The sequence below is a fragment of the Saccopteryx bilineata genome, chromosome 8 (assembly GCF_036850765.1).
Source record: "Saccopteryx bilineata isolate mSacBil1 chromosome 8, mSacBil1_pri_phased_curated, whole genome shotgun sequence".
In the NCBI taxonomy this organism is placed as follows: Eukaryota; Metazoa; Chordata; class Mammalia; order Chiroptera; family Emballonuridae; genus Saccopteryx; species Saccopteryx bilineata.
In genome coordinates this window covers 27,993,350-28,018,252 of record NC_089497.1, presented here as the reverse complement: position 1 = coordinate 28,018,252, position 24,903 = coordinate 27,993,350, and the positions used below count along the sequence as shown (strand labels likewise).

The following is a 24,903-nucleotide window of genomic DNA, read 5'->3' as shown; positions in this document are numbered from 1 at the left end:
AGAGAGTCTATGTTCCTGGAGCCTTTCTCCTAGTCTTTCCTTCCTCAATTAGTAGCCTGATAGTCCAGGTATGGGGTTGCTGCTGCCTCTGCCTGGATAGTAAGACGTTCAAATTGCTGGCAACTCCCCACTCTATTTCCACTCAGCACAGGGCTCTGGGTAAGGCTCAGTCAGTCAGAGCTGCTAGCATAATCAGGCGGGCTTTCCGCCCACTCGAAGACCTCTGGCTCTGCCACTCTATCCGGTAACACAAGCGGGCGCCCACTTCCGGGGCGCTTGGAGGAAACTCTCACTCACTGTCTGCAACCAGGATATCCGGCCAGCAGTCTCACGCTCTGAGTGAAACCCCCAACCGCAGGGAAAAGTTGCAGCATTGGAATTGAGTCTCGCTCCGTCCCCGTGCGCGGCTTTTGCAAGGCGCTGGGGCGGCCCGAGATTCCGCTTTGGCCCACACAAAGGCCCCTGACTCTGCCCCTCTGTGCGATAACACGGGCGCGCACTGCCGAGGCACTCGGAGGAATCGCTCACTCCTTATCTGCACGCGCAAACCAGGATATGAGGCCGGCCGTGGTTCCCTCTGAGTGAAACAGCCTCCAGCACGGAAAATCTCCACCGTTGGGATTAGTTCTCACTCCCTCCCGTGCGTGGCTTTCCCAGGGCACTGGGGCTGCCCAGAGACTCTGCCCTCAGCCCACAGAAAGGCCTCTGACCCTGCCTCTCCGTGGGGCAACACGGGCACCCACTTCCGCGGCTTAGGAAGAAATCTCTCTTCCACTAACTGCGCACCGACCAGGAGACCGGGTAAAATGGCCGCTCCGCTTGTCTTTCTTTGTTTGGGTTTGGCGCGAGTGTTAGCTTGTATTGCCCGGCTTGCCACAGGATCAGATTTTCCTCGGCTTGGATCTCTGAGCCACAGCCTGGTTCGGCCGTTTTTGCTGCGGCGGCCTGGATCTATTCACCCCCTTTGCCCGCCTCAGTTTCTATATTCACAGTTACCAGAGAAAGCCGCCCCGTTTAGGTTAGTGAGGAAGGCGGAGCATTTCTTACTCCCTATTTCCTTCGGGGTTTGGTTATATATTTAGCCAATTTTTCACTCAATCATACCTTTGGGTGTATTGCGAAGAATCTGGAAGCTCCAAGTATAGGTTTTTCTGTTTCTGGTTGAAGATCTTGTTGAGTTTTGGGGGAGATTTATCGGTATCGCTTCCTACTCCGCCATTACTCTGACGTCATCTCCCAATAAAATAAATTTTTAAAAAATAAACGAAGGCCCTGGCTGGTAGCTTAATGGACAGAACATCAGCCCAGTGTACAGATGTCCCAGGTTCAACTCCCGGTCAGGGCACACAGGAGAAGCAACCATCTGCTCCCTTCACCTTCCTCTCCCTCTTCTTTCCCTCTTCCCCTTCTACAGCCAATGGCTTGATTGGTTTGAGCATGGCCCTGGGTGCTGAGGATAGCTCCATTAGAGTGTATCAGCCTCAGATGCTAAAAATAACTTGGTGGTACTCCAGCATTGGCCCCTGACAGGGGTTGCCTGGTGGATACTCGTTTGTAGCGTGCGGGAGTCTGCCTTACTATCTACCCTCTTCTCACCTATGAATAAATAAATAAATAAATAAATAAATAAAAATACAAATAAATAAAAATACACTAAGCATTCAGCTAAAGAGGCAAAAAAATGTAAAAAAGCTAGAATTAAGGAATTAATAAACGTAAGGGTGAAACTTAATAAAAATAAAAATGAACAAATGCTAGACTTGATCAAAAATAAAAAAGTTGATTCCATGAAAAGACAAATGAAATACATAAGCTTTTGACAAATTTAGTCAAGAAAAGAAAGAGAATATAAATAAAGAAACGTGCCTGACCTGTGGTGGCCCCGTGGATAAAGCATTGATCTGGAATGCTGAGATGGCCAGTTTGAAACCCTGGGCTTACCTGGTCAAGGCACATATGGGAGTTGATGCTTCCAGCTCCTTCCCCCTTCTCTCTCTCTCTCCCCTCTAAAATGAATAATAATAATAAAATAAATAAATAAAAAATAAAAAAAATTAAAAATAAAATAAAATGTTAAACATGAAAGAGATATATCTAAAAATATGGAGATTGTTTAAAATTATAAGAAAGCCTGACCAGGCAGTGGCGCAGTGAATAGAGTGTTTGACTGGGATGCAGAGGACCTAGGTTCGAGACCCTGAGGTCGCCAGCTTGAGCGCGGGTTCATCTGGTTTGAGCAAGGCTCACCAGCTTGGACCCAAGGTCATTGGCTTGAACAAGGGGTTACTTGGTCTGCTGTAGCCCCCACGGTCAAGGCACATATGAGAAAGCAATCAATGAACAACTAAAGTGCCACAACAAAAAACTGATGATTGATGCTTCTCATCTCTCTCCATTCCTGTCTGTCTGTCCCTGTCCATCCCTCTCTCTGACTCTCTCTCTGTCTCTGTAAACAAAATAAATAAGTAAATAAATAAATAAAATTATAAGATAGTGGTAAATACAATTCTTCTAATGAATCTGAATATTTAGATGAAGTGATGATTTTCTAGTAAATGACCAAAATACTGTAGGAATGAGGAGAGAGGTGAGCAGGGACTTCAATTTTTTAATCACTATACTTCCATGTATTTAAATTTTATATCAAGCATGTTCTTCTTTTATGAAACTAAATACAAAAACATGCCTTACTGCAATGTTAGAGTTAGCTTTTTCCCTTATAGTGTGCAGAAGGAACATTTTCAGTGTGCCATCTAAAAGTCCTAGAAACCAATGCCTTTGTCTCCACGATGAGGCTCGAACAAGGAGGATGGCTGTGGAGGACATTTGGTGAGCTATCGTGACCTTGCCTGCTCATTTCTCCGGTCATATGACTGAATAGGCGGTCTCATTGCAACACTTAGTTTTCTGTGTGTCACTTGTAAAAGATAGCATGGTTTAGGGAATTAATTCAGTTAAAATGTATACTTATTGTTGGTGCTTTGTTATTTTAAATAGGGCCAACAGCTGTATGAACGGTCAGGAGGCAGTCTTTAGGTAGTTCTGTTTGACCTCGTGGCAAAACCCTCGGCTGTGACCATGTTCTTCTAGGATCTCTGAGGAACAGCTGACCATTTGTCTTTTCTAGTGTCCTGAAGATATGTGTCACAGTAGTCTTCCAGCCCTGGGAAAGCCTATAATTGTCATGAAATATGGAGACCAAAAAGTTCAAGAGATGATGGAAAGAATCTGGCTCCACTGAAAGGGTCCTTGATATGAACAACTTGAACTCTTGACTCTGTGACTGAGTAGACAGACTGTTCCCTGTTCAGTCCCTTTGAACAGGAGACAGACTTCCAAGAACACTTACGGCACAGCTGTCCTGACATTCGTCCTTTGCTCTTTCTTGTCCCATGCCTTACCAGTGGGGGAAGCAGATAGGCTTGATCTACCTGCAGTCATGGTCACTCTGTCTTGCTGTATGAAGAGCAAGACGTTTACTTTGTGAGATCTTTGCAATACCTCCTGAAGTTGGATGAGGCAGGGATTTTTGTTCCCATTTAGAAGCTGAGGAATCTGAACCTCAGGAAAAAAACTTAATGTGGGTGGGATGGCCAACCACAGATTATGTATGTTAAATACATACTGCAATTAATAAAGATTGAGCCAACAAACAGCTTTTATTGTACTTTACTCAGTTATTGAACAGCTATGCAGTTCAACAATGAAATGGGACCTTGTTGATTATCTACCCTATGGTTTGTTTATTGATCTTCGTGTTTCTTTTTTCTCACAGGTAATTCATGTGGCTTTATAATTTATCAAAACAGCAAGCTTTTCCAATCAAAAATTTTTACACCTCACCCAGATTTTACTCAAAGAGTTATCTCAGGTGCAACTGACCAAGATAAGAATGATCAGAGTGTTAGAATGGCCTTTCGTAATCAGGTCAGTTTTCCCATGAACAGAAGTTAAAAACCCACCCAATTCTTGATTTCAAAAGCAGGAATGGTTTTGGAAAAATTAATCTACAGAAAAATTCTTTGAAAGATTCTTTAAAAGTTTTAATTTAAACTTCCCACCCACCCATATTTTTTGTCAGACTAGCTAAATGCAAAATAGGCTATTTTGAATTTTATATATGTACTTTTTCTTTCCCTAATGTATAATGAAGATGTTAGGATGAGTACATATCGAATTAATTTCCCACGTGACTATCTTATACTTTTTCATTTTTTTCTACCAAATTAAGCATTAGAAAACTAATTTCACTTGTCTTATCAATTCACAGTCGATAGAAGGCTTTAAGTTCCATTCCTTCGCCTGTGTCTATTGGAGTTTTTCAGTGAATGATTGGGCCACAAATGGCTGTTTTGCAGAGGAGGGCACTGGTAACTTTCTGCGCTGCAGCTGCAACCATACTACTAATTTTGCCGTATTAATGGTAAGGATGTACATAGTAATCTCTTTTCAGACAAGAATTTTCCTTACACATAATTCTGGTATGTGCTAATTGTACATAATTTTGGGGTTTAGTTTACTCAAATCAGATTAAATGTTAAAGGGGGGAATGGTATGATAAGACTAAAAAGAAAGTGTTGGTAAGGGCAAGCAGAAGTTTTTTTGTTTTTTGTTTTCAGCTGGGACTCAGGGTAGATTGTTTAGCACTGTGTATTTATTAGTGAGAAGGGAACCCATGTGCAAAGGCGCTGCTGACAGTTCCATTCAACTAACTTGTATGTTCTGAAGCTTGAAGTTGTAGAACTGTGGTGGGGACAGGTCCCATATACTTAGCTATGGGCAGGCAGTTTAAATCAGTTACCCAGAGCATGTTCCATGGACGGCAATCACCTAAGTTACTAAGTTTAGCTAGAAGAGATGAGAGAAATCTTTTGAAATCATTCAATTTGCCCCATAATTCCTGTGTGTATTTCTTAAATCTTTTAACTCCAGTGCTACCTTGCACAAGTAACCGAGAACACTTAACTCTGGTGTATGGCTGTATTGCACCTCTGAAAATTCTGGAGCTGACCCTTTTAATAAGGGAGGCTTTTGTTTGTTCCATTTCCAGAGACATTATTTTGGTGAAACCGAAAACATTAGTTCATATACTTGATGGGATGTTTTCATATGCGATGAAATGGGTGTTTACCCTTTGTAAGGGGCTGTTGATGCTGTGAATCTCTCAAGGAGAAACGAATATTTTCATTCCCTATGAGCTATGATGTCACCATATTTGGGAAGCCAGTGGAGATCAGAACATACTGAAACAGCACAGAATATCAAATTAGAAAACACTGCTTTTAAAATCTTTTACTTAGATAACTATTAGTTTTCTTATTTTAATTATAAAATCTTTGTTTATTTTGATTGTTTATTTTCTAACTTCTACATCGAGATCTACTTTTTCAATCAGAATATACTAATAAAATTTTAACTTTTTTGATAGCATAAGGTCATTAATGTCATTGAATAGCTGTGTAAAGCTCAGACCGTGATACATAGTAAATGATAGAGTACATTGTCATAATCATTGTTCTTCTTTTTTGAGGTCAGCCTTTCAGCTATTTCTTCTATTAATATCTGAACCTGCCTCAATGATTACCTACTCACATTTACAATTTGTTTTGGGTCGCAAAATTTTTTAAAAAGATGATTAGAATTGTATGTAAAGTAAGAGCAGATAGGCTCTGACTGAAAAGACTATTTCTATGATCTGAAAATCTATGTATTCTATGAGTCTTTGTCATCATAAAATTTTTGTTTTATTATTACCTAAAATGAAGTTTATTTTATTTTTATTTATTCAAAAGCAATACATACTTATTACATAAAATATAAATATTTATCTACTGAACATAAATATACTGATATGGAAAAATTTTATGAGCTCTTAAATAGCAATGCACGAATAATTCTATTATGTTAACAAACTCCTATATATTTGTACAAGAGACAGGTATTTGTAAACACATTAAAAAAAAAGGTCACCTTTGGAGAAGAGGCAGGTTTTCAAGAGGTAGAGTATAATGTGGGGTAGCTGACAGTAAAGAGAACATGCTTTTTAAATCATGTTTCTATCTTAGTTTCATGTTTTATAAATAAGCATATATGATCTTTAAAATTTTGTTTTTTGAGGAAGAGACAGAGACAGACAGGAGGGGGAAGGAGGGAGATGAGAAAAATCAACTTCTGGTTGCTTCACTTTAGTTGTTTATTCATTGCTTCTCATATATGTCTTGACTGAGCGGCAGTGGGGGTGGATCTCAAACCGAACCAGTGACCCCTTGCTCAAGCCAGAGACCTTGGGATCATGTCGATGATCCTGCGCTCTAGCTGGCAAGCCCGGCTCAAGCTGACGAGCCCACGCTCTAGCTGGAGACCTCGGGGTTCTGAACCAGGGCCCTTAGCATCCTGGGCCGATGCTCAATCCAGTGCACCACCACCAGTCAGACAGGCTTTCAACAATTTTCACAATGAAAAAAAAATTAGAAAGTACAGACAAGGAAGAATAATTATACATACATATATATATATATATATATATATATATATATATATATATATATATATATATATCCTACTACCCAGTGGCCACTATTATTACTTCTCTAGATTTCTAAGAATACATACTTATATGAAATATACCTTTTTATGAATATACTCTAAAAAACTGGAATATTATACAAAAATTAGACTTTCAAAAAAAATGACAGAGTCATGTGAACATGTTTCTATATCCTTAAAAGTATTTCTGCAACTTTATTTTTCAGGTATCAGCTTAGCTATGCTGATTTCCCCTTAGATTATAGTTACACGTGAAAAGAATGTAATGGATAAATGAATGCAATTTAGATCTAATCCAAAAAAGTTTGATTTTAGACACTGAAGAATAATATATATGTTTTTTCTAACTGAATTAATTAAAGATCTGTCAAGCCCTATTTCACATAAGCTACTTAGCAATAAGGGTTATTTCCTTTCAAAATATAACAACAGTTGTAAGAAGAAGAAGTATATGGCAACTCTCTGGTTATTTTGACTAATGTAACTTTTCATGATCTTGACTTTTATAGACATTTCAGGGATGGTATTTAAAAATATTAGTCTTGACTTATCTTCCAGAGCTTCAAAAAGGACTATAAATATCCTGAACCACTAAACACATTATCCATGGTTGGATGCGCGCTGTCCATTACTGGTCTGATTCTCACAATTATATTTCAGATTGTCACCAGGTAAGAAGGGAAACTGGCTCTTCTCATGAGAGAAATTGCTATTTTTTTTTTTTTAATTTCCTCTGAGCATATTCTCATCAGAACATAGTTTCTTGAAACTAAAAGGGAACTCAGATTTAGTTCAACACATTTATTTTTACAGAAAAAGACACTCAGGCCTGGAGAAGCTAAGGAATACATATAAATAAGAATATGATTACAGACTGGTAAATGCCTCGAAAGAAAATTACATACCATGTAATTACGTGTTTGTCATGTAAAATTAACATGGTCTGGTAGCTCATGAATACCAACCATAGTTCCTCTGTATTGAATAAAACCATAGTTACCGATTTGCATTTGTAAAAGAAAGAAATATTGCTAAGCAGCAAAGTTTTTGAAAATAAAAGTAATTTTAAAATATATTAAGTTTTCAAATGGTGAAACTTTTTAAAGCTTTTGAATTCCATAGTTTAAAAAATCTAATTAAAAATGACCTATAAATACATATTTTTCTCCACCTTGGCCCCCTCACTCAAGGTTAAATTTTATATAACATTTGTTATTTTTTGTTATATGCTATGTTTTTTAACAATCTGGAAATGTAAGCTTGATCATTTTTACTTTGCTTGTGTACTATCTGTTTTTCTCATCAGCATGAAAACTGATGAGAACAGTGACCTCCTCTGATTTTTGTTGTTGCTGTTATTTGTTTTATTTTGTTTTCTTCACTGTATCAGGGCTGGCCACAGTACCTGGCTCGCAGTAGAGGAACATCTGTGGAATAAATGGGTCTATTGTGCATTCTCACCTGGTTCTCCTCTCACACTCAAGATATAACAAAGTGAATTCATCTTCCCTTCAGAATGATTTCTCTCTACTACATTCTTTCACAACTGTTGGCTTAGATAGGTAGATTTATAATTTTTTATTTTAAAGCTTTTGCTGTTTAAAATTTTCGTTGAAGGTTTATTTAAAAAAAACAAACCAGGTGGGATGACGTCAGAGTAATGGCGGGGTAGGAAGCGATACTGATAAATCTCCCCCAAAACTCAACAACAAAAAAAACCCCAGAAAAGTTGAAAAAGTTGAAAGAGAACACCCATATACTTTTCACTTACATTCACCATTATTACTATTTTGTTCTATCTCTTTTTCTCTTTTATTCCTGAAATTCTGAAAGTAAGTTGTAGGCATCATGACTATCATCCCTAAATTCTTTAAGCACGTATCTCTTAAGAACAAGGGTATTCTCCTACGTGGAATAATATCGTTATTCTCATTCAGGAAGTTAACATTATTATTTTGTTATCATGTCCATATCCAAATTTCTTTCAGTTGTCCCAGTAATGTCTGTCATAGCTGTTTCCCCTCTCAGTTTATTTAGTGGTCATGTTGTTTAGTCTCCTTTAGCCTAGAAGAGTAATTCCTGTGCTTCTTTTGTTGGTCTTCCATGACATTAGAACTTTTGAAGTACTCGAGTCAGTTATTTTGTAGGAGTAGAATGACTATTTCAGACAATTTAGTATTTGTCTGAAATTTTTCTCATGATTAGATACAGGTTAAATGTTTTTTATGAGAATACTAAATTATTAAGTCCTTCCCTGTGACAAAGCAAGTAGTACACGATGTCTGTTTGTCACATTATTGGTTACGTTTGATTACTTGTTTAAAGTGGTATCTGCAAGATTTCTGCATTGTAAAGGGTCACTTTATTTCTTTGTAAATAATAAATAATCCATGGGGTGATACTTTGAGACCGTATGTTGTTCCCCAACTTCACTCCATGGTTTTGGTCTCCACTGATGATTCTTACTGGAATATATTATTATTGGTGGTTAAAAACGATAATTTTCTAACCTATCATTCTCTCTATATATACTTAGTCACTATATTCCTTTGTTAAAAGTGTACTTTCCAATGTAACGAGAACAAGCCTGACCCGAGTTGCCGGTCACTGCAGAGCCATTTGTATGTCTGTTCAGGTCCTCTCCCCATTTTTAATTGGACTGTCTGCTTCTTTGTAGCTGAGCTTTGTGAGTTCTTTATATATTTTGGATACTAAACCCTTATTGAAACTTTCGTTCGTAAATATCACCTGTCATTTGGTTGGTTGCCTTTTTGTTTTGTTGTTAGTTTCTTTTGCTGTGCAGAAGCTTTTTAGTTTGTTGTAGTCCCATTCATTTATTGTTGCCTTTACTTCCCTTGCCTTTGGGGTCAAATTCATAAAATGTTCTCTATAGCTAAGAGCCGTAAGTTTAGTACCTATGTTTTCTTCTATGTAATTTATTTATTTTTCTTATTTTTAGGTCTTTGACCCATTTTGAATTAATTTTTAAAATGTTTACAGAAGCCTCACTCTTTAATAGTAATATAAACTAAACCTTATACCATTTTGTTAGTTTAAAAGTAATAAGTTCAATATTTCTTAAACTTACAGTTAGTTAAAATTATATCTGGCCTTATTTTTTTCAAAATGTATATATTAATTTAAGTTAAATTTAATGGGTGACATTTGTCAGTAAGAGGAGAGTATGATTTTCTGATGTAGTTGGGAAGGTGGATTTACCAGCTAGAACTGCTGGGCTATGAGTTGGATTTACATTGGGTAATAATATTCCTTTGTTCCCTTACAATGTTACTTGAATGTATTTTTTTTTGGTTATTTCATTTGTTATTCTAATTCTATTTACTTTTATTTTCAGGAAATTCAGAAAAACCTCAGTAACCTGGGTTTTAGTCAGTCTATGCATGTCAATGCTGATTTTCAACCTTCTCTTTGTGTTTGGAATTGAAAACTCCAATAAGAATTCAAAGGACACCGATACTCCTGTTTCTAGTAATAATGAAATATCCAACCTGAACAATAATGTCCCTCGGAATCCCGCGTGCACAGTGATGGCTGCCTTGCTGCACTATTTTCTGTTGGTGACATTTACCTGGACTGGACTCAGTGCCACGCAGCTCTACTTTCTTCTGATTAGGACCATGAAGCCTCTTCCTCGACGTTTCATTCTTTACGCCTCTTTAATTGGATGGGGTAAATATATATTTGCTTCTCTACTTACTCAGGAATTTAATTTTGTTGAAATGATTTAATTTAAACAAATGCTTGTTGAAGGCCTGATAGTACGAGGCCTTGAGGTAAGGGGAGGTGGAAAATTTAGAGATCAGTGAAAGTGCCTTCTGCCTCAGAGCTCATACTCCTGTGGAGGCAGATGGATCAAGGCAGCTCTACTAGATATGTCATAAGAGAACATGACGATGTTAATTTCCTTCAGCATCTCTATTCATTTGATTTGAGATTTAGACCACAAAAATCTTTCTAGATACTTGAAATGTTTTTAAAAAGACAATTAGAGGGACTCCTTATGAAAAATATTTTGAAAACTGTTGACCTACATCTGTAGGGTCATTTAGTACATTGTCTATAGTGGAAAGAACAATGCATCCTGAAAAGGGTCAGTTCATTCATGGTCATTTATAATTAATCCCAGTCTTGAGTAAATTATTAATTCTAGGCCTCTCGTTATCACCTAGGAATCCCAGCTATTGTGGTGGCTATGACAGTGGGAATTATTTTTTTAAAAAATAGGAACGATACAAAATGGGAATTATACTACCGGGAAGAAGAAATGTGAGTTTATATATTTTTTAAATGTTTATTTCTTTGATATAAGGGTGCAACTCAATTATCCAGTGATGTTAAGTCCAAGTGTCATTGTATATATGCATTTCACTTTATAATTGTCATATTCTGAGTTGGTGTTTCAAATTATCAAAGAGCACATTATATTTTAAATATGGTGATGTGAAAATTTCTCATGATAAATCATTTGGCAAAGCAAGTATTTACCTTCTAAATTTATAAATTTGAACTTTCTTATGTTACATTGAATGTTTTATTAAGTGTGAAAAATTATAGGATAAAATAGGTGTGATCCTTAGTAACAACTTATCTTAGTTTTCTCATCTAGAAAATAGAAATAACAATAATAATAATACCTGCTCAGGGGTTACTATCAGCAAACAAATGTGAAAACATTTTATAACTTGAAGAGCACTATCCATGTTTATGAGCCAATTCTATGTTTATGTGATTTAATGAATATTTCATCATGATTTATTACACTTAACAAATTTTCCCTCTGACTCCAGCATGAATAACTAACTATTAATAATGAAAGTACCTAAAATGTATGATGTTTGCTTTTTATGTGGAGAGGAAAAGAAGAAAGCTGAGCTGAACTTTTCATGAGTATTTCTGCTATGACACTGTTCTTTAACTGATCCCCTCTTCTCATTCTATGATCCAACCATTCTTATCCCCAGATTTTACCTTAAGACCCAAGCCAAGTCAAATCAAAATAAAACTTTTGGAAATGTACAAGTACACCCAAAGGAAGGCGGTGGTGTTAGGAGGCTCACTTATTTCCCAGGGTAACCGTTCCTAGCTATATACACAGAATATAAGAGGCTACTTGCCTGGTTTGATTTTAGGTGACATATACTTCTGGGATTATTTTCTCCGTTTAATTAGGGGTATGTATCTTTTAATGAATTTTAAATTTTGAATTTCACACTTAGAGATGAGGATAAGACACAAATATCTCACAGGAGAGGTAATTCAATTTAAATTGCATTATTAATTTCCTACTCTAAATCAGGCACAGGGCTAGACCTACTACTATAAAAGCCTTTAGGAGAAAGAAGCCTACTGTCTTAAATTTATTCACACTGAGCTCTAAATAATTGAGAGCTGATCCCTTCCTGATTTTCTCCTGAATACAGTATTAAATGTTAGGGAAGACACTAGGTGACTGATAATAAGAGAAGTTGGGAAGAGAAGAAAGGATGTGGAACATCTGCCTCCTCTTGAACCCTTATCCCCCATTTCCACCCTATACACAGGCATCAAGGGTCACATTCCTTCATGATTTATTTAGAAAGAGGAGGGGCTTTTTTTTTGTTTGTTTGTTTTTCTGAGTTATCTTCCCAGTAGTTGAGCCTGAATATCCCATGCTCTTCTCTCACTGCTCCCTGCTCTTCTAGTGATACCTAAAACCCCTAACCCAGTTCTCCTGGTACTGCTATCTCTGCAAGAAGGACCCAATTCAGGGGTTAGTGCAGGGCGGACCACATTCCTCTTTAATACTCTATCCCTCAATTCTCTGTACCATCATCATATAGGCTGTTTTAGACTTCTGTAGGATTGAGGTAATGATGAGAAATTATAATGCTAAAAGCAAAAATTATTCAAATGTATGCTTTATATGATAAAGCTGTCTTCATGATGTACCTCATGGCAAAATCACCAAGGAGTTAAACACTTCATCTAAAATCCACTTAGGATGATGCTCTCCAGACCTCAGATCCATAGTTATTTGTTAGTTTAATCTCAACTGTATGACTCTCCATTCCCAACTCTAGAAATCTTGTTCCATATCTGCAAGGGTTAGTCTCACTGTAGGATCCATCTCTCTCCTCAACAGTCTATTTCTCAAAATCCAAGTTATTAAATTAAAGATAACAAAGGGAGAGGCTGTTAGGAGAACAAATTCAGCATCACTGTCTGTTCAAGTAGTAAACTGGATAGAGGGGGTAAATGGAGTCCCCTCATAGTGCACACTTACTAATGACCATGAGTATCCAGGCCTGTTTCTCTTCTCAGTCTCCTCACTGGTATCAGGTAATTGAGGAATCTCACAGACACTGGTACACACACACACACACACACACACACACACACACACACACACAGTCTATAGTCCAAATAGTAGTTCTCAGAAATTGTATCATCTAAAGTTTAAACAACTCAAGATTCAAACAAATAAGTATAACTACTTGTCTATTTGTTTAATAATTTGTAAGTCTCCTTTATCCAGTAGAGTTGGATTATTCATTTTCTTTCTTGATCTTTTCCTCCCTTTTTAAACAGTCTTTCTTTAGGTTGCCTGGTTAAGAACTGTGCTCATCTTTTTCATTTAAAACTATTGATGGCCACTAGCTTAGTCACCAGAGAAGATTCTTGAGATTTGAAAGTACTTCCCATCAGGATTTCATTAAATTCTTACCCAAGTGCCCTCATTTCTTTTCTGTAGGAAATTGTAAGATGGAGGATGACAGGAGTTGTTCTTCAGTTGCAGGTAAAAGGACAGGGAAGCCAGAAGTCCAGAAGATAAACTTGCTCTATGTCACCATTTTATTTAAGGATGAACCTATTCTATGTAATGATAGGTTGGAGACCTATCATTAATTACAGAGACCTAAACATCATTCTAATTTCCTTATAGGACGTTCAGATTAGAAATGTGATTTATAATAATTTAAATTATAACAAAAGTCCAAAGCAAAACATTTTAGAAATGCCTTAACATGTATAACAACGGTATTTTACCTACAGGGGAAAGAAAACATACATTATTGAATGCCAAATGTATAGCAGAGCTTTTCCCGTTAATCAAATGCCTATCTGACACTTTGATTTAGTTGTTTAATAGGACATCTCCTGGTCTTTCCTCCCAAACCCACTCTTTCCATCATCTTCCCATCTCAGTTAATAGTAATTCCATTCCTCTAGGTACTCAGGCCAAAGACTTTGAAGTCACCCTTAATTCTCCTACATCTCATATCTAACCTATCAATAAATCATTTTGCTTTTACTTTTAAATATGTCTGGACTTGACTATTTATTTTTTTATTAAATTTATTAGGGTAACATTGGTTAATAAAATTATATAAGTTTCAGGTGTACAATTCTATAATATATCATCTGTTTATCACATTGTGTGTTCACTACATCAAGTCAAGTCTCCTAACATCACCATTTGTCCCTCCTGTACCCTCTTCTACCTAACCCCCCTTCTGGTAATCAACATGCTGAACTCTGTGTCTATGCATTTGTTTGTTTGTTTGTATCATTAATCCCCTTAACTTTCTCACCCCGCCCTTCCAACCACCTCCCCTCTGACAGCGGTCAGTCTATATTCCATCTATGAGTCTATTTCTATTTTGCTTGTTAGTTTATTTTGTTCATTAGATTCCATATTTGAGTGAATTCATACAGTACTTGTCTTTCTCTTACTGGCTTATTTCACTTAGCATAATGGTCTCCAGGTCCATCTATGCTGTTGTGAAGGATAAGATTTTCTTCTTCTTCTTTTTTTTTTTTTTATAGCCGACTAGTTTATTGTATAAATGTACCACAGCTTTGTTATCCACTCATCTACTGATGGAGATCTGGGCTTCCAAATCTTAGCTATTGTAAATAATGCTGCAATGAACATAAAGGTGCATGGATTCTTTCAAATTAGTTGGAACTAGATTATTTCATAACATCTATTCTGCTGGTCCAGGTCACCAGATTATTGCAATAATCTAGTGAATTTCTTATTTTTGTATGGGCTTTTCTCTGATGTTTGCATGTAGCTAGTATAATACTTTTCAAACTTAAGACATTTTATCAAGTTTCTCTTTCTTGCCAAGAGTACATACAATCACCTATAAAGCCCTGACATAATTTACATCTTGTTACTAATTGCATTTGTATACTCTATTCTAGTCACTCTAGCTTCTTTGCTATTTCATAAACTCTCAACTCAGGGCCTTTGCACTTGCTGTTTTCTCTGCCTGGAATCCCCTTCCCCCTCATCTACTTCAGATCCTTCCTCAAATATCACTTTTTTTTCCATAAGGCTTTTCTTGACCATTGTATTAAAATGAATCCCTGCACACATACATAGTAATACATACCTTTGTTACCTGTTTTATATTCCTCCACAGCACTTGTCACCACCTGTCACTATATATATATATAATTTGTTAGTTTTATCTATTTCTCTGTGCTGGAATAAATTCACTAAAGAAGGAATTTGGTTTGTTTCTTTTTTTGTTCACTGATAATATCTTGGTATCTAGGATGGTCTCTGTCACATAGCATACTCTATAAATACTTATTAAATGAATCAATTAATTCTCACAGCAATGCCAGGAAATGATTACTACATTTCACATTTGAGAAAGAAACATCACCAAACCACCACCACAGATAGCAACAACAAAACAAAACAAAAACTGATGCAATGAGTTTAAATTCTCAAATATTTGTAAACGTTAAACTTTAAAAAAATGTCAATTAATAAGATACTGTTTAAATAATTTATAGTATAACAAAATAGTGTAATAATATATAACTCTAACAAATAACGAGGACTATCTTTTTATTTTGATGTTGAATGATCTCCAAGATATGTTGTTAAGTAATGTGTAGAAGTATCATATGTTATCATTTGTTTAAACATCAGGAAAAAAATGTATATTTGTTGGTGTATGCAAAGCCTAAATCTAGAAGAATACATAAGAAACATTGATTACCGCAGTAGATAGAAACGTAGTGACTATGGATAATTGTAGGAGGGGATCTTATCTCTCTATGAATGTTTGCACTATTTAAATTGTGAGTCATATAGATTGCTACACATTCAAAAATAAATTAATACAATAGCTTACTTAAAGAGAGATACCTAGTAGATAACAGAGACTGATATTGAAAGTTGGGACCACCTGACTCATAAACCCATTTTCTTTCCACTAACCCATACTGTCCCATTGAGGAACACAGCAGAACCATTTCATTTTTCTAATAAGTTAAATTCTTGAAAGTCATCTCAAATCTATAGGATGCAAAGGGATATTCTCTTTCAGTGGAGTGAACGTCAATAATAATAATAGTACAAAAACCTGTATGTATACCTTTCTTAGTTTTCTGAAATTATTTCTTTTCTCTCCACAGCTGTTGGCTGGCAGGTCGAGAAAAGGGTGCTATGGAAAGTCCATTGGTGTGGTCATTCATTCTACCTGTGACCATTATACTCATCAGCAATGTTGTTCTATTTATTATTATTACAGTCAAGGTGCTGTGGAAGAATAACCAAAACCTGACAAGGTAAGATTCGCAGTAAATAGGAATCTGCCAGGCATGACCCATCAAGCACATGATGCAGCACCATAACACACCTACACTTCCTAGAAGAGTCTTCAGATTCTGGGACAATGGCAGGGACATGTGGTTTGCAGGACAGATTTTCTATACTGCTAACAAAAATTAAGGGATATTTTATCTCTTCATATTCATTTTGAAATACCCCCTAATTTTTGTGAGCAGTATATTAAACTTTGCCTCAGAAAGTAGATGCTTTCATCTACCCATATCAGCAGTACAGTGTGGGTCTGCTGTATTACACGACACACGTTAGTGCTATATGAGCCCAACTAAAAAACTCAACCCAGTTTTTCTCAGATATTCAATAAATCAGAAAGATTTATTTATTTATTTATTTATTTATTTATTTATTTATTTATTTATTTTTACAGAGACAGAGAGAGAATCAGAGAGAGGGATAGATAGGGACAGACAGACAGGAACGGAGAGAGATGAGAAGCATCAATCATCAGTTTTTCATTGTGACACCTTAGTTGTTCATTGATTGCTTTCTCATATGTGCCTTGACCATGGGGCTACAGCAGACCAAGTAACCCCTTGCTTGAGCCAGCGACCTTGGGTCCAAGCTTGTGAACGTTTTTGCTCAAGTCAGATGAGCCCGCACTCAAGCTGGTGACCTTGGGGTCTTGAACCTGGATCCTCTGCATCCCAGTCCGATGTTCTATTCACTGTGCTACCGCCTGGTCAGGCTCAATAAATCAGATTTTAATAAGGAAATGAGAAAGTTGTGAATAGATGCTGGTAACTTTATTTTCATTTTATAAACTAGTCTCTGTAGGCTATGTTTCACATGTGTTGCTTGAATCATATAATGGATTTATATTCTTAATGATATATAAACATATAATAGGAAGTTTTCACTAAAAAATTTTTTTTCATGAAATAAATGGAACATCTGGTGACATTAAACTTACATTCTCTGCAGATAAGCATGTAGTCTCTAGTATATCAGTTCCCATGTGGCCTGTTTCTTTTATATGACCTTTCTGACCCCGATAAGCATTTTCATTGTCATCTCTGATATACAGAAAAAGCTTTCAGTTAAAGAAAAAACAGAAACTATTAAATATATACACCCTCCCCATCCCCCATCTCTCACAGTACAAATTGGTTAAAACACAGTGCTAATGAGGCTATGAATTCAGACTCTATTTAGTTTAAGTAGACTTACTATAAGCACATCTGTGAGCTTTGCTAGTCATCAAATGAGTCCATTTGGTATGAACAGATGGATGAAAACAACTGTATCAGTAGGAAAATAATCTTAAATATGTGATATACCGATCAAGAATAGTATCGTCTTTCCAATATATGAGTGATAGTTCATTTCAGGAGAAATATGCAGCAAGATTATCAGTGGTAATCATTCAAACCTATGTTTTATTAGAAATGTAGAAAAAACTCAGTGAACTCTTCTCAGCCTAACTGCAAATTAGGTTATATATTTTTTTATACAAACCAATATAATTTTGGCCTTAAATATCAACCAAATTTGTATTTCTAAATTTTGGCTGATAGCTCATGGTTCTTAAATTGGCTTAGTTATAATGAAAAGCAGGTTGCAATTTAATTGTTTAACAAGTTTTCCTTCATGTTAACAATATTTATCTTTTAAAAAAATTTATTCAGAAAATTATATTTAACAGGGTGACATTGATCAATAAGTGTACATAGGTTTCAGGTAAACATTTCTATAGTATTTGAACTATTGATTATGTTGTATACCCATCACCCAAAGTCAAATCATTTTCCATCACCTTATATTTGTTCTTCTTTACAGCATTCTCCCCACCCTTCCTCCCATCTCCCTCCTCTACATCCCTCTCCCCATGGTAACCACTTCATGTTTATCTATGTCTATGAGTCTCAGTTTTATATTCCACCTTTATGTGAAATCATATAGTTCTTAGCTTTTTCTGATTTACTTATTTCACTCAGAATAGTGTTCTCAAGGTCCATCCATGTTGTTGTAAATAGCAACAGGTCATTATTTCTTATGGCTGAGTACTATTCATTTGTATATATGTACCACATCTTCTTTATCCAGTCCTCTATTGGGAAACACTTTGGTTGTTTCCATGTGTTGGCCACTGTGAATAATGAAGTGATGTACATTGGAGTGCATGTGTTTTTGAGTTTGGGGCATAGATAACCAGTAGTGGCATTGCTGGGTGATATGGTAGTTCTATTCTTAATTTTTTGAGGAACTTCAATACTTTCTTCAACAATGGTTGTACTATATAATTTGCATTCCCACCTGCAGTGAATGAGGGTTCCTTTTTCTCCACAGTCTCTCCAACACTTGTTAATACCTGTCCTGTTGATAATAGCCAATCTAACACATGTGAGGTGATATCTCATTGTAGTTTTGACTTGCATTTCCCTAATAGTTAGTGAAGTTGAGCATCTTTTCATTATCTGTTGGCCATTTGTATTATCTGTTGGAAGAAGTGTCTATTCAGGTCCTCTCCCCGTTTTTTAATTGATAGTTTGCTTGTTTGTTGCTAAGCTTTGTGAGATTTTTTTAATATATTTTGGATATTAACCCCTTATCAGAACTGTTGTTTGTAAATATCACCTCCCATTTGGCTGGCTGTCCTTTTGTTTTATCGTCAGTTTCTTTTGCTGTGCAGAAGCTTTTTAGTTTGATATAGTTCTATTCATTTATTGTTACCTTTACTTCCCTTGCCTTTGGAGTCAAATTCATAAATTATTCTCTATGACCAAGGTCCATGAGCTAAGTAACTATGTTTTCTTCTATGTTATTTATTGTTTCAGATCTTATATTTAGGTCTTTGATCCATTTTGAATTAATTTTTGTGCAGGGGGACAAACTGTAGTAAAGTTTCATTCTTTTGTATGTGGCTTTCCAATTTTCCCAGCACCATTTATTAAAAAGGCTTTCTTTTCTCCATTGTGTGTTTTTGGCTCCTGTGTTGAAGATGATTTGTCCATATATATGGTTTTATTTTTTGGCTCTCGATTCTGTTCCATTGGTCTGTATGTCTGTTTTTTTGCCAATACCATGCTGTTTTGATTATTGTGGCTCAATACTATAATTTGAAGTCAGGTGGTATTATACCTCTGGCTTCATTCTTTTTCCTCAAGTTTGATTTGGGTATTCAGGGTTTTCTATGGTTACATACAAACCTGGTAATTTTTTGTTTATTTTTTTAAGAAACAACATTGGCAATTTGAAGGGAATTGTATTAAATTTGTATATTGCTTTGGGTAATATGACCATTTTAAATATGTTGATTTTCTAATCCATGAACATGGAATACTCTTCCATTTCATTGTGTCTTTTTCAATTTATTTCAATAATGTTTTGTAGTTTTTTTAAATTGATTTTAATTTATTGTGTTTACATAGATTCTAGTGTTGCCTCAAATGCATCCCCCTCCCCTGTATTCCCCTCAACATCTCCCTTGCCCCTCTTCTCATAGCGCCCTCACCCTTCCCTTCAGGTTGATCCCATCCCATAATTCCCTTTCCCACTGTCCTCTTTTCCTCTGGTCCCTTCGATCTCTCCTCTGTGTCAATTCCATTCCTCAGTTCACATTGTTCATTGGATTCCTCAAATGAGTGAGGTCATATGATATTTTTCTTTTTCTGCCTGGCTTATTTCACTTAACATAATAGTTTCCAGGTCCATCCATGTTGTTGTAAAAGGTAAGATTTCCTTCTTTTTCATGGCCCCATAGTATTCCATTGTATATATGTACCATAGCTTTTAAATCCACTCATCCACTGATGGACACTTGGGCTGTTTCCAGATCTTTGCTATTGTGAACAATGCTGTCCTAAACATGGGAGTGCATTTCTCCTTTTGAAACAGGGCTATGGTGTTCTTGGGGTATATTCCTAAAAGTGGGATAGCTGGGTCAAAAGGCAGTTCAATTTTTAATTTTTTGAGGAATCTCCATACTGTTTTCCACAGTGGCTGCATCAGTCTGCATTCCCACCAGCAGTGCAGAAGGGTTCCCTTTTCGCCACATCCTCGCCAGCACTTATTCTGTGTTGTTTTGTTGATGAACACCATTCTGACTAGTGTGATCTAATTGTGGTTTTAATTTGCATTTCTCTAATGATTAGTGATGTTGAGCATTTTTTCCTGGGCCTATTGGCCATCTGTATGTCCTCTTTGGAGAAATGTCTGTTCATTTCTTTTGCCCATATTTTGATTGGATTGTTTATCTTCCTGGTGTTGAGTTTCACAAGTTCTTTATACATTTTGGTTATTGACCCCTTATTAGACATTGTCGAATATGTTCTCCAATTGTGTAGTTTGTCTTTTTATTCTGTTCTTATTGTCTTTAGCTGTGCAAAAGCTTTGTAGTTTGATGTAGTCTCATTTGTTTATCCTGTCTTTTATTTCCCTTGTCCGTGGAGATAAATCGGCAAATATATTGCTCCGAGAGATGTCAGTGAGCTTACTGCCTATGTTTTCTTCTAAGATGCTTATGGTTTCATGGATTACATTTAAGTCTTTTATTCATTTTGAGTTTGTTTTTGTGGATGGTGTAAGTTGGTGGTCTAGTTTTATTTTTTTGTAGGTAGTAGTCTAATTTTCCCAACACCATTTATTGAAGAGGCTGTCTTTACTCCATTGTATGCTCTTACTTTCTTTGTCAAATATCAGTTGTACCTAAAGGTCTGGGTTTATTTCTGGGTTCTCTGTTCTGTTCCATTGTTCTATATGCCTGTTCTTATGCCAGTACCAAGCTGTTTTGAGTACAATGGCCATGTAGTATAACTTGATATCAGGAAGTGTGATGCCTCCCACTTTATTATTTCTTTTCAAGATTGCTGACGCTATTCATGTTCTTTTTTGGTTCCATATAAATTTTTGGAATATTTGTTCTATATCTTTGAAGTATGTCATCAGTATTTTAATTGGTATTGACTTGAATTTATAAATTGCTTTGGGTAATATAGACATTTTAATGATATTTATTCTTCCTAACCATGACCACAGTATATGCTTCCACTGTTTGTATCTTCCTTGATTTCTTTTATCAATGTTTAATAATTTTCCAAGTACAAGTCTTTAATCTCCTTGGTTATATTGATTTCGAAGAACTTTATTTTTTTGTTTGCAATATTGAAGGGGATTATTTTCTTAATTTCTTTTTCTGACAGTCCATTGTTGGTGTTTAAAAATGTCTCTGATTTCTGAGTATTAATTTTATATCCTGACACCTTGCTGAATTCATTTATCAGGCCCAGTAGTTTTTTGACTGAGACTTTAGGTTTTTCTATATACAATATCATATCTACAAATAACGATAGTTTTACTTCTTCTTTTCCAATTTGGATGCCTTTTATTTCTTCTTCTTGTCTGATTGCTGTGGCTAGGACTTCCAGAACTATGTTGAATAAGAGTAGTGAAAGGGTCACCCCTGCCTTTTTCCTGATCTTATGAGGATTGCTTTTAATTTTTGCCCATTGAGTATGATGTTGGCTGTGGGTTTGTCATAGATGGCCTTTATCATGTTGAGGTATGTTTCCTGTATTCCCACTTTGCTGAGAATTTTGATCATGAATGGGGTGCTGGATTTTATCAAATGCTTTTTCTGCATCTGTTGAAATGATCATGTGGTTTTTCTCCTTCCTTTTGTTTATGTGATGAATCGCATAGATTGATTTGTGAATATTGTACCAGCCTTACCTCCCAAGTATAAATCCCACTTGATCATGGTGTATGATTTTTTTTCATATATTGCTGGATCTGGTTTGCTAATATTTTGTTGAAAATTTTAGCATCTAAATTCATCAGGGATATTGGCCTATAATTTTCTTTCTTTGTGTTATCTTTGCCTGGTTTTGGAATCAGTAAAATGCTCACCTCATAAAAGGAGCTTGGAAGTCTTCCTTCCTCTTGAATTTTTTGAAATAGTTTGAGAAGGATAGGAGTTAGTTCTTTGAATATTTGGTAGAATTCACCAGTGAAGGCATCTGGTCCTGGGCTTTTCTTTATTGGGATTATTTTGATAACTGTTTCTATCTCATTTGTTGTAATTGGTCTATTTAGGTTTTCTGATTCTTCCTGATTGATTTTTAAAAGATTATATATTTCCAGAAATTTGTCCATTTCATCTAGGTTGTCTAATTTTTTGGCATACAGTTCTTCATAGTATTTTCTTACAATCCTTTGTATTTCTGTTGTGTCAGTTGTTATTTCTCCACTCTCATTTTGAATTTTATTTATTTGAGTCCTCTCTCTTTTTTTCTCGGTGAGTCTGGCTAAAGGTTCATTGATCTTGTTTATCTTTTCAAAGAACCAGCTGCTGGCTTTATTGATTCTCTGTATTGTTTCTTTAGCCTCTATGTCATTTATTTCTGCTCTGATCTTTATTATTTTTTTCCTTCTAGTACCTCTGGGCTTTACTTGCTGTTCTTTTTCTAGTTCTTTTAGATGCAGGGTCAAGTTGTTTATTTGAGCTTTTTTTTAGCTTCTTAAGGGGTGCCTGTAATGCTGTGAACTTCCCTCTCAGGACTGCTTTTGCTGTGTCCCATAAATTTTGAGTTGTTTTATGCTCATTATCATTTGTTTCTAAGAATTTTTAAATTTCTTCTTTGATCTCATTGTTCATCCATTTGTTATTTAATAACATGCTATTTAGTTTCCAAGTGTTTGAGTATTTTTCAGTTTTTCTGTTGTGGTTGATTTCTAATATCATGCCATTGTGATCAGAGAAAGTGCTCGATATGATTTTAATCTTCTTAAATTTGATAAGACTGCTTTTGTGCCCTAACATGTGGTCTATCCTAGAGAATGTACCATAAGCACTTGAAAAGAATGTATATTCTGCTGCTTTAGGGTGAAAGGTTCTGAAGATATCTATTAAATCGAGGTGATCTAGTGTGTCCTTTAAGTCTGCTGTCTCTTTGTTAATTTTCTTTCTTGAGGATCTGTCTAGTGATGTTAGTGGGGTATTGAAATCCCATATTATTATAGTATTGCTGTTGATCTTGCCCTTTATATCCATCAAAGTCTGCTTTATATATTTAGGTGCTCCTATATTAGCTGCGTAGATATTTATAATGGTTATATCTTCCTGTTGGATTGCTCCCTTCATCATTATGTAGTGACCTTCTTTATCTCCTACTATAGTTTTTGTTTTAAAGTCCATTTTGTCTGATATAAGTATTGCCACCCCAGCTTTTTTTCATTTCCATTTGGATGAAATATTTTTTCCATCCTTTTACCTCAGTCTATGTGCATCTTTTATTTTGAGGTGTTTCTCTTGTAGACAGCATATGTATGAGTCCTGTTTTCTTATTCATGCAAATACCCTATGTCTTTTGATTGGATCATTTAATTCATTTACATTTAAGGTTATTATTGATATGTAGTTGTTTTTTGCCATTTATTCTTTAAAGTTGTATTCCTCTCTTGCTATATTCTTTTCCCTCTTTGATCTGTTTACAACAGGCCCCTTAACATTTTTTGCAGCATTGGTTTGGTTGTAATGAATTTCTTGAGTTTTTTTTTTTGTCTGGAAAGCTTTTTATTTCTCCTTTGATTTTAAATGATAGCCTCGATGGATAAAGTAGTGTTGGTTGTAGGCTCTTGTTCTGCATTACTTTGAATATTTCTTGCAATTCCCTTCTGGCCTTAATTGTTTCTGTGAGAAATCAGATGTCATCCTTATGGGGACTCCTTTGTAAGTGATAGCCTTTTTTTCTCTAACAGCATTTAATATCTTCTCTTTATCTCTTAGCCTTGGTATTTTAATTATGATGTGTCTTGTAGATTTCTTTGGGTTTACCTTTAATGGAATTCTCTGTGCTTCTTTAACTTGTGTGACTTTTTCCTGCATCAATTTAGAGAATATTCCAGCTATGATTTTATTGAACAAAGTGTCTCTCCCTTGTTCTTTCTCTTCTTCTTCAGGAACCCCTATGATGCGAATGTTATTTATTTTCATGTTGTCACAGAACTGTCTTAGAGTTTCCTCAGACTTTTTGAGTCTCTTTTCTTTTTGCTGCTCTGCTTCTATGCCTTCATTTATCTTGTCCTCTAACTTGCTGATTTGATCCTCAGAGTCACCCATCCTGCTTTTAATTCCTTCCATTTGTGGTATTCATTTCTGATATTGTATTTGTCTTTTCTGACTGATTCTTTTTTATTATTTCAATGTCCTTTTTTTTATACTTGCTATCTCTTTATTTATGTGTTTGTTATGACCATCTATTGTTGTTCTAAGATTTTGAGCATCATAGCTATCATTATTTTAAACTCTACATCTGGTAATTTGGTTACATCTGACTCATTCAAGTCCTTTTCTGGGGATTTCTCTTGATTTAATTGGGTTGCATTTCTCTGCTTTCCCATTTTGTCTGTGTATAAGAAGGGTGTTAGAAAAAAGAAAAAAAAAAGAAGGGTGTAGCCATGGGAGTCCAATGGGTGTGGCCTCTGTGTTCCCTAGGTGTGGTCTGTCTGCAGGCCTGCCACCCCCTCTGCTACTGCCTTGTGTGTTTGGGTATGGGCGTTGCCAGCACTGACCTGCTGTGGCAGTCAAGCGGTTTCCACCTTTCCTCCATGGAAGGGGCTGTGTTCACATGCCTGGACTACAAGCCTCAGCAAGCCCCGGCCTTCGCCCCACCCTGCCCCCGTGGGTTGGCCTGCATGCTGTGATGGGGCTGCAAGCCTCAACACCACATGCGGGGCTGTGCACCTATGCTCAGACACGGGTCTCC

General features: G+C 36.0%; 1 protein-coding gene across 6 annotated transcripts in view; it reads left to right on the top strand.

The window, feature by feature from the left end:
• The window catches only part of ADGRG7 (adhesion G protein-coupled receptor G7), a 100,683-nt gene that overhangs the window by 53,156 nt on the left and 22,624 nt on the right, over positions 1–24,903 (top strand). For all 6 annotated transcript variants that reach the window (XM_066241143.1, XM_066241141.1, XM_066241144.1 and 3 more), the window contains 6 exons: positions 3,776–3,927; positions 4,271–4,423; positions 7,105–7,217; positions 9,902–10,236; positions 10,737–10,833; positions 15,988–16,140. In XM_066241143.1, coding sequence (XP_066097240.1) covers positions 3,776–3,927; positions 4,271–4,423; positions 7,105–7,217; positions 9,902–10,236; positions 10,737–10,833; positions 15,988–16,140 — 1,003 coding nt within the window. The remainder of the gene's footprint in view (positions 1–3,775; positions 3,928–4,270; positions 4,424–7,104; positions 7,218–9,901; positions 10,237–10,736; positions 10,834–15,987; positions 16,141–24,903) is intronic.